This window comes from Prinia subflava, chromosome 2 (assembly GCF_021018805.1).
Source record: "Prinia subflava isolate CZ2003 ecotype Zambia chromosome 2, Cam_Psub_1.2, whole genome shotgun sequence".
Taxonomy (NCBI): domain Eukaryota; kingdom Metazoa; phylum Chordata; class Aves; order Passeriformes; family Cisticolidae; genus Prinia; species Prinia subflava.
Genome location: NC_086248.1, coordinates 52,317,698 through 52,333,345, shown reverse-complemented (window position 1 = coordinate 52,333,345; position 15,648 = coordinate 52,317,698). Strand labels below are relative to the sequence as shown.

General features: G+C 46.4%; 1 protein-coding gene across 1 annotated transcript in view; it reads right to left on the bottom strand.

Annotated features, from left to right (window-relative positions):
- Positions 1–13,916, bottom strand: part of RNF217 (ring finger protein 217) — a 66,970-nt gene extending 53,054 nt beyond the window's left edge. The window contains exon 1 of the mRNA XM_063389934.1: positions 12,980–13,916. Within this exon, the coding sequence (XP_063246004.1) occupies positions 12,980–13,615 (636 nt within the window). The 5' untranslated portion in view covers positions 13,616–13,916. The remainder of the gene's footprint in view (positions 1–12,979) is intronic.
- Between the last annotated feature and the right edge of the window lie 1,732 nt (positions 13,917–15,648).

Sequence of the window (15,648 nt, the reverse complement as noted above, 5' to 3'; positions counted from 1 at the left end):
TGCTATTAAAAACAATAAAGAAAAAAGAGAAAACAACAACTTTGAATGAGATATCAGGAGATAAACCCAGATTGATAATGCTGCAGCTGTCAACTGAAACACACACAGCTAAACTATACACTAACTGTAAGACAAGGACATTCAACAACCAACTACTTCCTTCCAGTAATTTACTCCAAATTTGCCCAGGTGGTAACAGTTAGTTTCACACACAAAAAATTTTTTCAAAACAGAACCCACGCCCAAACCACATGATTTCAGAGATTGTTTTTCAATGTTACATAGCTCTTCCACCTTAACCATCTGTTCTGTTCATTGTTTTAATGTAAAAGCAATCAGTGGAAACTAAAACAATCACTAGTCTTTGCTAAATGTTCTCTCTCCAAGTTTCTTTACACAACAGCCTGAATGAATTCCCTTGGAGAGTTATTTCACAAAGGCATCCTCTCTAGCCTAGGTCAACTCGGGTAACACCAATGCAGTCTCTCCGCTGCCAGCAGAGGGAAGGAATCACTTCAGAATTGCTCTGATTCAGCCAGAACAGTCTAACCAGAACCTGCCTCAAAAAATCTGTTTTGAAATTTGAGAGCTACTTCTCCTAAAACCAGTGAGATGCTTGACTTTACCTTTAATACAAACAAAACAATGCCAGATACAGTTTGAAGCACGCTCCACTGTTTGAAGCGTGCTCCAAGCCCGCATCGGGCATTACAAAGTATTTTACTGTTTTCAATGGTCAAGAAAAAAGTAATACCAGAGAATAAAACTCTTCTACCGTTTCCTCACTGGACTCCAGCTTCTCAACAGAGTACACTGAGAAGCACAGGCAGCCTCACCATCCAACTGGGCCAAATTCTGCACAGTGGCACCACACAGAAAGCCTTCTTTTGAGCGTACTGAAGATGCTGGCTTTGCGAACCGCTCTGCTACTGCACGTTTCTTCCCAATTGCAGAGACTGGAAAGATGCTCCCAAATCACTCTCTCTGGCAGAGGCTCATACTGATTTCTAGCCTGACTTAATTATTTCCCATTTTTAGAGTTTTGTGTTGTGCCAAAAATTCTTTACAAGCACCTACCCAAATTACCCCCTCTTGCATTTAGACAGAACAGTCATTTCTCCTCCCAGTTCTCCCTATGCTCAAGTAAAGAGCTCTGCATCTGTGCAACAGCTCTTTTCTCCTTGAAGTCCTTCTTAGTTCCATTTTTCTAAAACCAAATTTATTGGGTTTATGTCACCTGGTTGGTGGGAGGTGCTGATGGCGGGGGGCGGGGGAGAGAGATTACAGGGGTGGCCTCTGTGAGAAGCTGCCAGAAGCTTCCTCCATGTCTGGCAGAGCCAGTCCCTGGTGGCTCTAAAGACAGATGTGCCGCTTGCCAAGTCCGGACCCATCAGAAATGGTGGTAACACCTCTGGGGCAACAGATTTAAACAAGAGAAAAAAAAAAGTTGTGCAGATGTAATTGTGGACAGAGAAGAGCAGGGTGAGAATATGTGGGAGGAACAGCCCTGCAGACTCCAAGGTCAGTGCAGAAGGAGGGACAGGAGGTGCTGCAGGCACCAGAGCTGGGATTTCTCTGCAGCCCCTGGTGCAGACCATGGTGGGGCAGCTGTGTCCCTGCAGCCCAGGGAGCTCCACAGCAATGCAGAAATCCACCTGCAGCCCAGGGAGGAGCCCAGGCTGGAGATGCCTGAGGAGGCTGTAACCTAGTGGGAGACCCATGGAGAGAGGGGACTGCACCCTCTGGAACTATGACCCACACTGCAGCAGTTTGAGGAGGATTGTTGCCCATGAGACAGACTCACAGTGGAGAAGTTTGTGGAGAACTGTCTTCTGTGGGAGGGATTCCATGGTGCAGCAGGGGAAGGACTCCTCTCCCTGAGCAGCAGGAGAAACTCCTGATGTGATGAACGGACCATAATCCTCATTTCCTGTCTCCTAGCACCTTGGGGTAGGAGGTGGAGCTAGGAAGGAGGGAGGGGTGGGGAGATGGTATTTTTAAGGGTTTATTTTGCTTCTCATTAACCTGCTCTGATTTTGTCAGCAATGAATTTAATTAATATCTCTAGCCGGATTCAGTTTTTCCCGTGATGTTATTTGGTGAGTGATCTCTCTCTGTCCTTATCTCAACCCATGAACCTCTTGTATTTTCTCTCTCCTGTCCAACTGCAGAGGGGAGACAGAGAAAGGCTCTGGTGGGTGTCTGGCAGCTGGCCAGCATCAACCACCTACATCAGAGATTCCAAATGAAGCCTCACCAGATACAAGTGCCTCACTGCCCTCCTCTCTGTACTAGAGCCTCAAATTGCATTCAGGTTTTCAGTGGTTTCATCATTATCAGCCGTTCGCATCACCTGCCATCATTCACCCAGATCTGCTGTCTCCTGCTAACATTCCAACAGCTGGACAAGCTCATACTTGAAAAAAAAAAATCAAAAACGTCTTCCTTGCTCCTTCTTTTCACCATAGATAAAATTGTCCTACACAGAAACTCGATACAGAAGAAAAAACGATAAGCTAGTATCAGAAAACTTATCATCTGGTGCCAGTTCATTATTGATGCAATGAAACGGGACCCTTCTCCTGCTCTCATCTCCTTTCTCCGAACATCTCAAAGCGGTTCACTAAAAAACATGCTTCTAGTCTGTGAAAGCTGTAGTCACAGCCTAGTGCATATGCTAGAACTTTTCTTAAAATCTAGATTAGTTTTAAAAAGAAGCTTAAACTTGTTATGGGTCAAAAGCAGCAGACCTACAGAAACAAAAAAATCAACTGGAGTGGAAAAGAATATGCTGAAATAGTCTTATTTTGTTTGTCTTCTTCAACAGAAATGTTAGGTTATTTATACCTAACTTATTTTATACCTAACTTATACCAAGAGACTGTATGACCAAGCTCAAAAGAACCTTCACTATCAAAATCTAATTATGCATAGCAGTTGACATAGTTGTCACTGCATGACAGTGCTGTACCTTGCTCTGTTGTACATTTTTAAACGTCATATTCAATACCAATGTGCATTTTGTGTCTTTGCAGAAAAAAAAACACAAACAAAATAAAATACCAAAAAACCTAACACACCTATCCCCACCTCCAAAAAAACTCCCAACATAACACAATGTAACCCACACAATAAAACCCCCAAATTCTTCTATATATAATTTTAAGTTCTGCATCTCTTCCCTTGTTATTCAAACAGATTAGGAACATGAAGAAACTTCCTTTGAGAGCTCTGTGGAGCAGAAACAAAAATCTCTCAAGAAAATAACGATCATACTTGGCATTGCCTAGCTGCAGCAAACTAAAGCTGTTGAAACAAGCAAGATTAAAAGAGAGGCTCTTCATCTGCAACAATATTCACATAAAAAACTTCACTTGTAAGACTATCTCCAGAATAATCTATGTTACAAAACACATGAGGATGCTTTAGAATTCAGCAAGCTGAAAGCTCGTATTTAATGATGCCACAGGCAGCAGAGACAGGACCAGTGGGTACCAGCCTGGGCTTGACTGGGCACCTCAGTGCTGTGAGCAGCTTGGAGTAACTCCCTGGACCCTGCCTGTCCAAGAGCTGTGCGTGCAGATGCACCTTCAGGTGCTGGATAAGCTGGAATTTCCATCTGGATTGTGAAAGAGGAAATGATGCAGCAAAAGGACCAAACTTTCATTGAGCTCCAATGAAAACCCCCACCTGTCATCTTAGTGAACACGTAATTTTCAAATGTTTTGGTTTGACAGGCTGCCACAGTTGCCAAAATAAACGGCTTGGCTTAGCACTTTATTCAGTACCACCTTGAGGTGAAACAAACATTTGTATATTGTGCGTAACACAATTAGAAACTGGGTAAGAATAAAAGAGGCAAAAAATGACTGTGAAAGGTTACTTTTTAAACCAGATCTTTTTTTTCCCATGATGGATCAAATGATACACAAATAGCAGGGAACAAGGAGCAGACTGGGGTAAGCAGCACTGCTAGCTAAAATCACTGTATACCATCAGCTTCAGACGAGTTTCCTTTTCCTGACATGGAGAGAAAACAGAATGAGATCCAGAACTCATTTTAGATCCTTAATTTACCAGAAGTGAAAGCCTGGCCTTGTCTGACTACCTGTCATGGCTTGGGTGAGGTTCTCATGAAGCATTACATTCTGGGATAATTCAGGTAGGATTTGATGAGTTGCTTTCACTGAAAGAACAACAAATCAAGCCTTGACATGAAATGCCTACTTTGCTGAGACAAAAGCACTCAGCAATGTCCATCAGTAACAGCTGCAACTCACCACAAGGAAGATTTATATCTTACTGACTGGGGAGATGCTAGTAATGTAAAAATGTCTTGAAAGAATGGATATCTCCAGAAGTTTGAAAATTACTCTCTAAGTGTTACTGAGAAATACAACAAAAGGCTGAATTTACTTTCCATTACACAAATGAGTGAAAATTTCTGAGTCTTCTTGATTTCCACTGCTCTTATGTAAGGCAAATGGGGACCACCAGGTAAGTGCATACTTTAAAACATCCAGATTTTAATATCGTATTTCACTTTGGCCACTTTGAGGTCTAGGTGGACCTGTATATGTCAGTATGCATAAATGTCTAACAGCAATAACACTTAAGACTGAACTCCAGTGTTTCAGAACTCATTTTCTGCCCTAGCCTCCATATAGACTAGATCATCACAAAAAAAACATACTAATGTACGTTTTCTAGTCAATATGTAACACTAGGCATCTAAATACTGTGGGTTATCTTTGCTCTTTTCCAGATCCATCCATTCCAAAAAACTCTAAAGTTGCACATCCTTTTCCATTTTTAACCTGCACACTAAAAAATGCCATGAAGTTCCCAGAGCTTCCAAGCTATTGCACAACTGAACTGCACACGCATGTGAAAAAGCACTGAGCGATTTAATGCTTGCTCCTGCGAGCCTTCTAAGCGGACAAATATTATCCAGCACTGCACAGATGCAGTAGAATGGAAAGTGTAAGATGTCCTCTCCCCAGTTAACACTCTCATAGTGAGCAACATTAAAATGGCTGAGAGGTTAAGAAGCCCTACCCCATCATCTCTCTGCCCCTCTACAGCAGCAATACTACTAACTATAGTGAAGGTCTTCTTTTTGCTTCTGGAGGGAAGTGGCCCCTCCCATGTACTCTGTAATTGTGTCACAGATGGGATGCTTTACCTACCTACTCCACCCACCCTACTGCCAATGGGGTATAAAAGTCTTCCAGCAGCTCAGTAAAATACTAACCCATTATTTTCCTGGAAGTTCTATACTTTAAACTGTGTTTGGAATCCTTAGTATTTGTTTTTTTCCTTTTTAAGGCTAGATTTATTTACTGCCTGCCTCTATCCAACAGGAAACCAGGGAAAAAAGCTAGTCCCATTTCACTTTCTGGCCACTATTTACCAGAGTAACTGGCCAGTACTCAGCTGCAGCTTTAAATAGAGGCCAAGGATCCATCCTACATGGAGGCTACCGGTCTTCACAATTCCCTTTTGTTTTATGAAAGCTTACTCTGAGCAAGTCCACCTTCTGGAGCAAACCAATTCCTACATGATTGCCATGCCCTTCCCATCCCAGCAATCTTCTCCCTTTTCTTCCTTCCTTGTATTGTGTGAGCAACCCCACAGAGCCATGTCACAGCTGAAGCAGTTTGGATAGGACTTCCCTTTCCTACAAGCTAAAGGGACAGAGTCACTCGAATCCCCATCCCACACCCTCAAGCTGACACATCGCCACTCCTACAAAATCAGGAAGCCAAACCAAGTGAACTAGAGAGGTACCTGCCTTTGCTGCCATTTATACCATGTTAGTGGTATAGACTAGTGGTATAGTGGTTAGTGGTATATATAGTATAGTGGTATATACTGTAGAAAACAGTACACAACTGCATCAGGATGACTAAGCTTGAGAAAACTTTGCCCCTTCTATTTTCCAGTACAAAATCTTATATAGTTATACAGTGCAATATCTTTTCCAGTACAATATCTTATATAGCGTGCTGTACTTAATAAAAACATCACGGGGGAAAATGAGTGCTTTGCAGTCTACTTAGCAAGCTTGTAAAGAAATGGAAGTGGGATAGACTTGGAAATTTCTTTACCTTTTCATGGAATTCTAATCCAGAAACTGCCCAGCCTTTCTCACAATCAAGTAAGTAAATGGGAGCAACAGCACATCCCAATAAGGCTGTCAATAAAAATATATATCAATCTCAAACTGAAGCAGTGAGGTAGCATCTGAGGTAAATGTGAACTTGAACATAGACTCTAAGTCATTTCAGGTTTGATTCTAAATCTGGCCTAAACTACTGTTAAATTTCTGACCTACAGCACTGAAATCCATAAAATATTCTTCTGAGTAAAGTAAAGTCTTGAATTTTTCATCCTAATTTTTAACTTCCAGGTAAAATTAATTTCTTTGCCTTACCAAAATTTTTCAAGTACTTAAAAAATGGACTCAAAAATTAAATAGCCTCTTCACCACTAGGACAATTTGTCACTTTTTATAGTATAGAAAAAGTAATATTTGGCTAATAAAATCCCATAGACAAGGACTTTTTTAACTTTAAAAATATAATTCATCAAGAAAGTACTTTAAAAAAAAAGCAAGAGAAACATTAAGCACAAGGAGATAAAGCATACAGAAAGATAAACCTGGGTGGGTAAGTAATGCCCTTCTTCAGGGGAAAGCCTACAGTTTGAATTCTTTTAAAGAAATTACATCCCTTACAACTCTTAATCATTTTGACAATGTACTGACATCCTGGCCATTTAAAATACATACTTTCCTCAAGCCTGGCTGGTTTAGACAGCAGGAAGCAAGATATTTGTACAAGAAGAAAAGAGGAATGAAGGGCCAAGAGGCCCCAGAGCAGTTGGATGAACAGTTGTTCTGGGTGGAGAAGCAGGAATGGGGCAGAGGTGAGCTGAAAGCTTTCCCAACCCTCATTTAACTCCTTAATTTCTTTTTGTTTGGGCAACTAAGCACCAACAGTTCAGTTTCCAACTCATTTAATTTTACATTCCCTAGACTGATACCATACCTGTGCCTGGTAGCTCCTGTGAACAGCTGGAGGGAGCAGAGGGAGTGAAGGCATGCAGCAGATGATCTCCTGATGGCTCAGCCTGTCTGTGGTCCCCAATGCCAACACCACCCACAGATCAGTGAGGTGCCACCCAATGTGGCTGCGAGAGCTACACAGGCTGTGAGACACAGATGACAGAGGGCTTCTGTTTCACAGAAATCACACATTTTCAAAATTAGGTTTCAACCCCAGCTAAAACAAAACTGGTTCTCCATCTCCCGCTGCAATTCCCCATTCACAGGACTTTACACTTCAAAATGAACTTCACTATCAACATCAGTGAACTCATGGTATCACTGTAGCACCCACCATTTACCCTTACCACTCGCTACAACATTGACAATTTCATGATGCCATTCATCCTCCCCTCAGGAACTTGGGCCTTTTTCCATCAGCAAAACCTTTCCTGCAACAGCTCAAAGGTGACACCATCTTTTCTATTCTCAGTAACTTGGATCCCAGAGTTTTACTGAAAGTGTCCTTAGCTGTCAGCCACTCTCTTACGCCTTCATAACAACACAGCTAAGAAAGGACAGCCACAATTCCAGCTCTACACCTGGCAAAGATTTATCCAAACAAGAGGAAGTCATAACTAGGCAGAGTAAGCTTGAAAACACTTCTGCACAGGCAACAAACATACCACATGCAGTGCTCATATGCTGACAGAGCACCTACACACACTACAATAACTAGGCAGTATTATCTTTCAAGAACATTGCTCAAAATTAGTTTTCTTTAAAACTCGTTTCAAAGCATTTTCCTCAATGCTGGATTTTGTAAACTGTTCCAAACTTAAGTTTCGGCACAAACGGGATTCACTAAGAAGCATTCAAGATGGACTAAAAGTCTGCCATGAATCTTGTCAACTTGAAAGACTCTTACAATCTTAGACATACTTGGGTATCATCCTGAACTGTGATATCTGCTTACGCAGCAGCTTTTTGACACTGGCACTGCATACAACACATCAGGAAAACACAACAGACTTTCAAAAGCTGCTTGCTGAGAATGACAGAGAAGCAGTTTAGGTGCTCCTGCAGCTTACAGGCTTCTTGCATCTGATGGACCAAGGTTATCTGCCTTCTCCTCCTCCTGGGGAACACAGCTAGTTTACACTAGCCGAGGCTGCTGGTTTGGTTTAGAAAGCCTGTAAACCAGCAGGTTCCTTTCTCCTCCTGCACCTCTCTTCCTCTTTTGGAAACTTCTGCATTCCTGCAATGTCAGCTGGAGGGGTGGTCGCCCTGCCATCACCTCCTGGTAGGCAGTTTGCAGCTGTCCCAGAAACTCAGTAGATGGTGTTGGAGCAAGGTTTTAGATTAATTACCCTTGCAAACACAGAGCTGCTTCTGCACTGAATTGACAGTAGTGGCCTTTCTGAGCTCTGGTTTGACTCAGGGCACAAGCAGCTCATTAACCATCAGATGATTCAGCACTTGGTGCCTACATTTCTGCTGGCTGGTTTTCATCAGCAGACTACAGCTTTGAAGATGGAACATTTAAATGATACCATCAGACACCTGACGAGACACAGGTGTCAAGGCCCTCCAGCTCCAAGCTAGTACTAGTTCTATGTGATACAGACTGCTCCTAAATTTTCCTCTTTACTACGTAGCTTTATAATTGCATTCCCCACAAAAATCCTTACTGTAACAGTCAGCAGCTTTTTTTCCCAGCTCTTTCAGACGAATTATGCATAGAAAAGAAAGGGATCAAAAACAAGATCTCAGGTCACAGAGAGAGAAAGACTGAGGTCCTGAGCAGAGGGCAGATGATCTCTGAATTCCATGTTCAGAAGAAAACAGGATTCTTGTCCCACCAAAGCTAACCATGCACAAAATGCTGAGATGCAGTCTCTCCCCACCCCCAATCATCCCTTCTGATTTACTCACGGCTACTAATCTCATTAGAGTTCCTATAATTAAAGCACCATAAAATCTGATAAAGAACACAGTATGGTGTATAACTTAACTAACCCAAAGGCTTTTACTATAAGAATGACTACTCCAGCAGAGTTACAAGATTTACAAAATAAAGCATCACTAATGAGCACAGGATCAAAACTGGATTATCAAGTTTCCCTGTCTGCACATAGAAAAAACAGGCACTGAGATTTCTATAAACTTTTGCAGCCATTTTATAGGAAAAGTGAAATGTTCCCTCTGATGTAAAAACACAAGCAGCCCAGCATGGTTAGGAAGTGAACGATGCTTTTAGCAAATGTCGGTATGCATCGAGTTTCTGAAATAACCCAGGTTTGGTGCCATGTTCAATGGAGAGAAAGATGGGAAGTTAAGGAGGTGAAGGAGATACGGATGTAATATTACACCTGTGAGATTAAGTGTCCTGGTTCTTGCTTCCCTGTCCCAAGTTTGTATGCTGGGTGGCAGAGTGCAGAAACCCACAGCTCTCAGCTGAATGGGAAATTGTTCTTCCATACTTTTGATCCTAACCTCACCCATCACGTACATGAGAGGCTTTGGAGGGACAACACTGGCCTTTCAGACAATCACATTCTTCAACCTCACCCATTAAGCATAACAAACAACACCTCTGGGCTGCATCAATTCCTAGACACAGGGCTTGCTGAGACCTGACTCAGGCTCTGTGGGATCCACACCAGATCCTGAGCTGTGAAAGCCACCACACCACATCCTGAGCTGTGAAAGCCACAACCTCTTCCATGATAACTCATCAACCATACCTATCAATTATTATTTAATCAATTTCTTTGAGTCCAAACAAATAGTCACATTTTTCTGTGAATGGTAGATCAACTGATGATAGTCAGACCCTGGAGAGTCCTGAGAGCTCCGTAACTATCAGGATGTGAGACAGAATAGCTAAACTGAGGCAGTGAAGTTACACAATTTCCAAGTCAGGCTCCAGATCAGCTTGCGCATTCCACGCTTGCCTGCTAAGCGTCTGCTCCGGCCACTAAATCTTTGAAAGGGATTATGCAGCAAGGTGCCAGTGATAAGAAAGACTGGACTTGACCTCTAAGGACCTTCAGATGTTACCTGCATTTTCCAGCACGCTGCTAACACAATGAGCAAAAACTCTGCAGTTGGGAGTATTTTCATCTGGTATTCCTTTTACGAATGCCTAAAACTTCAGTTGATTTTCTGATCTATACAGAGCTCAAAAGCAGAAGTTCTGATGCTCTTATGTATTTGCGCTGAAGAGAGCAGCGTGCATTAACAGAGTTTTCACTTTGCTGCTCCATTAAACATCATTTCAGGAATCACGATGAAGCCATCGTGAAGAATACAGCTTTCTTCAGTGAGAGAACACACACAGACATCAAAGACAACACAAATTATTTTAAGTGCTGTACTTCTGCCAACATATTCCAAATTTTCAGCATGAGAGACCACTCCTCCAGAGATGCAGAGTCAGCGAGGGCAGAGATTACTATTTCTCTGACAAGAAAACCAGATCTAAACTCTGCATAATGCTGACTGGGGTTTTGTTTTCAAATTGTTTTTTGTTTAATTTCAGGTACATTCTTAAATGAGGCTGATCACATCCAAAAGTAAGGTCTTCTAAAATTTTCAAACACAACCAGCTCTTCAGCATTTATTCCTTTTGAGCTTCTCACAAGTCTTCTTTTTTATTTCCTACTAAAAATGTGAAGTCTCAAAGATTAAAGGTAACTTGATTTCTAACCTATACTAGCTTTTCATTCTTCCCAGAAATTCTTCTAATATAACTGACATGGAGATGCCTTTCTCATTCCCCGGGATGACTCACAGGGTCCTTCCACAGCACAAAGAAAAGACAGATCACTTTTTGTTCTTGAAGAAATATCACTTTCTTGTCCTTTTCAAAAATGAAGATAAGGGAAGAACACATTGGACTGTTATTTGTCGTATTTTGTTTCATTTTTCCCTAACAAATTTATCAAGCAACTAAAATTCTGCCTGGTATAAAAGCATATGTAACAACATGTCCACAGAAGTGCTCTGTGAATCTCCCCAAGACCAGTATCCCTGCTGCACCTCTAATGTGCAGGAGGAAGTATCCATCTGGCTCTGTGCCATATGGGTTCCTTTCAACAGCTGCTGGGATCAGCTCTGCAGGTGCTTCGCAATAGTGGTGCCTTCCTTGAAGGGCATCCCAGCACACACATCCAACACCTGGCTGATGCTAAACCCACTTCATAGCACATATACCTGCCTCCTAGGCCAGCTAGCTATTTCAGCCACCAAGCTACTGCTTCCTCTGCCAAGAGTCCAGCCTAAATCAGGCAGAAGAGTTCTTCAGTATGGCTTTAGATACTAGATCATGTAACTTCCATTGCATCACTGTAAACTGCAAGCACCTGCATAACATGGGGAAGATCATCCTGACACCACAACACTTGCCAATTTCCAGCTTAAATGAAAGTCAGTTTTCTGACACATGACCTCAGTGGCAGATATCAAAGTGCTACAAATGTGCACTGACAATATAACATAAAAACTTAGAATTTCCACTCCACCACTTATCTACAAATCAAATATTCTGATCTCTGTGCACAAAGTCTCAAGAAGGTTTATTAAGTGTTCCTGAGTTTCAGTGTTACAGGAAACACACAAAACATAACTCTGACCATCCAACCCATCAGTGCCCAAGTTAAGCCCTTCGCTGTTATCTAAGCATATCCAAACTAGATCATAAAAATGCTACTGAGTTTACTATTAGCCAGAACAAGTGATACCAGCAAATGCCACAAAGGCTAGTAGGGCCCAGAGAAGAGCAAATACTTGACTTTTGGTAGCACGAGCAATTTCCAAGCAGTGAAATGTACTCTGGTCAGAAGAGGTCTGTCAACTATTTATAGAGTGTAGGGGTAGCTGTAATCATCCATTCCTTTGCTACACGCACGGCTCAACAGGAGCACAAACTGCCCCAGCACAGCACCCAGCCCCAACAGGTGTAAAAACTCATTCCACCACCAAACTAGCACATCTCCGCCAAGCACATCCTAAAACCTTCTGCTGAATAAAAGCATAAAGGTGGTAAGCAAAGGGTTTAGTTAGTTTTGGTTTTCCCACATACACCATACTTCTCCCATTGTTCTTCGCGTTTAGAGTATAACTACAAGAGCAGCAGAAACACACAAATATTCTGTGGTGCTAAACTAACTACCGAAAACATTAGCAAAGACAGAGCTTAACTATCAAGCTGCTGATTTCGGTTTGAAACAGCAGTTCTGACTGACAGAACAGCGATGAACTTGTAGGCAAGCACCCTATATGCCAGCTATCTGCCCAGCATGAGCAGTTGTCTGCCCAGGATGGAAAAGCTGTGCTTGCAAATTTTTCCTCCAAAGATATTATTGTTTACTGTTGATAACTACAATTCTTCACCGACAGTCACACGGGATTTTAATCTTGCATAACTGGCGTAACACCAAACGCGATGCGTCCCGCGAGGCGCAGGCCGAGCGGCTGCACCAAGGCTCGAACGGCAGCAAACGGCAGCGGGCAAAACCCCCGGCTCCAGGAGCCGCTCCGGAGACGGCTGCCAATGCTCTTGAACTCCTTATCGCTACTTGGCCTCCTCTTCAAAGCAAGCTGGTGCCGCCGGCAAGGTAACACCAAGAGTCTGAGACACCAAAGCGAAAATCCTTGGAAAGACGGGAAGAGCCTGAAAACGCACTAGTGACCAGCGGCATACGAAGGCGCAGAAAAGCGCCTCGGAAACGAGCGCTCAGTGAACCCGCAGCTCGCACGCAGGTGGCGGCCGAACGCGTTCCGTACGGGGCGGGGAGGGCTCCGCCGCCCGCACCCCATGGCCCAGCCCGGCTCGCCGGCCCCGGCGCAGCGCTCGGCCCGCCGGGCTGCCCGAGCATGCGGCCACAGCCCCCCCAGCACACCCCGGCGGCGCCCGCTGGGCAGTACCTGGGAGCTGAGGTACCGCCGGAGGCACTCCTCGCACACCGCCTTCTTGCAGCAGGACAGGGGCTTGATGGGCTTCTCCTCCAGGCACACGCGGCAGCTCAGCACCAGCAGCGGCCCGAACTCGCCCGCGATCAGCCCGGAGAAGGGCTCGGGCAGCAGGTACAAGTCCACCACCTCGATGCTGCCGCCGGACGACAGCGGGTCGTCGCCCGACACCACCCCGCGCCGCGCCGGGGGCTGCCCCGCGCCCGGGCCGCCGCGGGGGGAGCCGGGGGCCGCCGGGGGCCGGTCGTTCTCCACGCAGTAGACAGTGCAGTACACGTGCCGCCGGGGGGGGCGGCGGCGGCCGCTGCCTCCCTCCGGCCCCTCCTCCGCCGGGGCCGCCGGCTCCCCCGAGCCCGGCGGCTGCTCCGGCCCGGCCGCCGCCTCCGCCTCCTCTTCGGCCCCTCGCCGCTCGGGGCCGGCGGCGGCCGGCGGCAGCTCCCCGCCTCGCCCCGGCCCGGCCGCCCCGCCGCCCGGGACCGCCTCTCGCGGCGAAGGCGGCTCGTCCGGGCCGGGCTCCCGCGGGTCTCCGGCCGGGCTCGGCGGCGCGGCGGCCGCCCGCGGGGCGCTCAGCGAGCTCTGCTGCTCCCCCATCGCCGCCCGCCGCCGCTCCTTCCCATCCAGCCGCCTCCCGGCCCCGCTTCTGCTTCCGGGTCCCGAGCCCCGCCGCGCCGAACCCCGCGCCGCCCGCGGGCGCCGGCCGCCGCCGCCCGGCCTCCCCGCCGAGGGGCTGCGGGCGCGGGGGAGGGAGCGGCGGCAGCGGCGGGTGCCGCTCCGGTCAGCGCCGCCCGCGGGGTGCCGGCCCGAGCCCGACCCCCATACCGGGGAGGACGCGGGCAGCCTCCCCTGATGCCGCGGGGCAGCGCGCCCGGCCGCGCCCCGCAGCCGCCCCGGCCCGCCCCGCGCGTCACCGCCCCCCGCCCGCCGCGGCCCGCCCCCACCCGCCTGACGCTGCTCCTCGGCTGCGCCCCTCGCTCGCCCGTAAACACGGCGTGGCTGCCCGCACGCCAGCGCCTGGCACCGGCACCAGCACCGCGAGGCGTTGTACTGGGCCCAGGTTCCCTCCGCCCTGTGCCGGCACCTGCGGCCCGGCCGCAGAGTAGCGTCCAAAGAGTAAACTGTGCGCGTCCGGTTAAAAATCATCCCCGAAGGAAAAAAATTCTATTGAGCATCATCAGTTCCACTGTGGGAGCTACGCACTAACATCAAGGCAATAGAGTGACATTCACAAACATAATTGAAACTATTGACAACAGGGGTGTCCACACAGGTCCAAAACGGTACTTGCTTCTTTGGGTACTCAAAGGGATTAGATGGATGGATGCACATTCTGCTCCAAGAGTTGGCCAGCATGCCGATGCCTGCTTGAGGATGGTATCGCCAGGCCTTGACGTCACCATTTACATAATCACATAGGGAAGATGTCAAGGAACTGGTGCTGCAGCGACTGAGTACCTTAACACGGATTGTGCAGTTTCCATCCAGCGGTTAATTACTTGCTCTGCTTGAGGGGCAGGGTGTTTGGCTTAACTAGAGTGACAGGAGGAGGTGTGGAAGTGAGGAGATGACAGCCAGGGACATCATGACTATCTGCATGTCGTACCCTCAACCGCAGCGAGCTCATGATCTCGGGCTCATGCAGGGAGCAGCTCCGTGCCTTTGCCTGGCTCTGTGTTTGAGCTCAGCAGCGCAGCTGCTCAGCCGCAGTGTCCCAGAGTGCAGGGCACTGAGGACACTGCATGCTGCCAGTCCAGCTTTGGAGGTTCCTGTGTGGCATTAAAGTATACATGCACTGTGGGAAGGAGCTGAGCCTCCCAGAAAGGCACACAGGGAGCCTGGCCTGCCGTGCTGAAGGCTGGCGATGGAGGCAATGCAGGCCCCATGTAGCAACTGGCAACAGCTGCTGGCTTGGGGGGCTCTCTGCCTTGAAAATGCTGTATTTCTTGCAGACCCAATTAGATGTGAAAGTCAGCGGGTACGAATTTGTGCAGTGTCAGTCTCTAGTTACCCCTTCAGGAAAACAATGTAGAGGAATTATTTCTTTAAAACAATATGTATAACTTTTCTGATTTGAGCCTTTAGGGATTATGATCCCAAAGTTTACTTTGAAAATACAAAGTGTAAAACGTCTAATGATTGAATAAACATTAGAATTTCCTAAAGGTCTACCACTTAAGAACTTGGAACTTAAAGTAAAAACCAGAAAGATAGTGTCATTGCAAGAACCAGAATGTTGCTCCACTGTTGCTCCACTGGAAATGTGTGTACTAAAGCACAGCAGGGAAAAAGGGTCCTTTGGGAATTCAGGATGGCAATGATAATCATATTTAACTGAGGGGAAGCATGAAGCAAATAGGAGTTACAGAACTGCCTGTGCCCTACCAGCCTATGGTCTAAGCACAGATAGTTCAGTTGCCTGTGCCCAGCCATGGGTCCTGCTGGTCCTGGCTGTGAACAGAGAGTGGATGTGCCAGCCCAGCTGCTCCCAGGTCCCCCATTCTGTCTGGGATGGTGGCATTGGCCCTGGCTGGTGAGCAACCCCCAAGGGGACTCTCCCACTCTTTGACAAACATATCAACCAAGTCTCTGCAACAAGTCTTTGCCATATTCTGTATATATTATCTCAG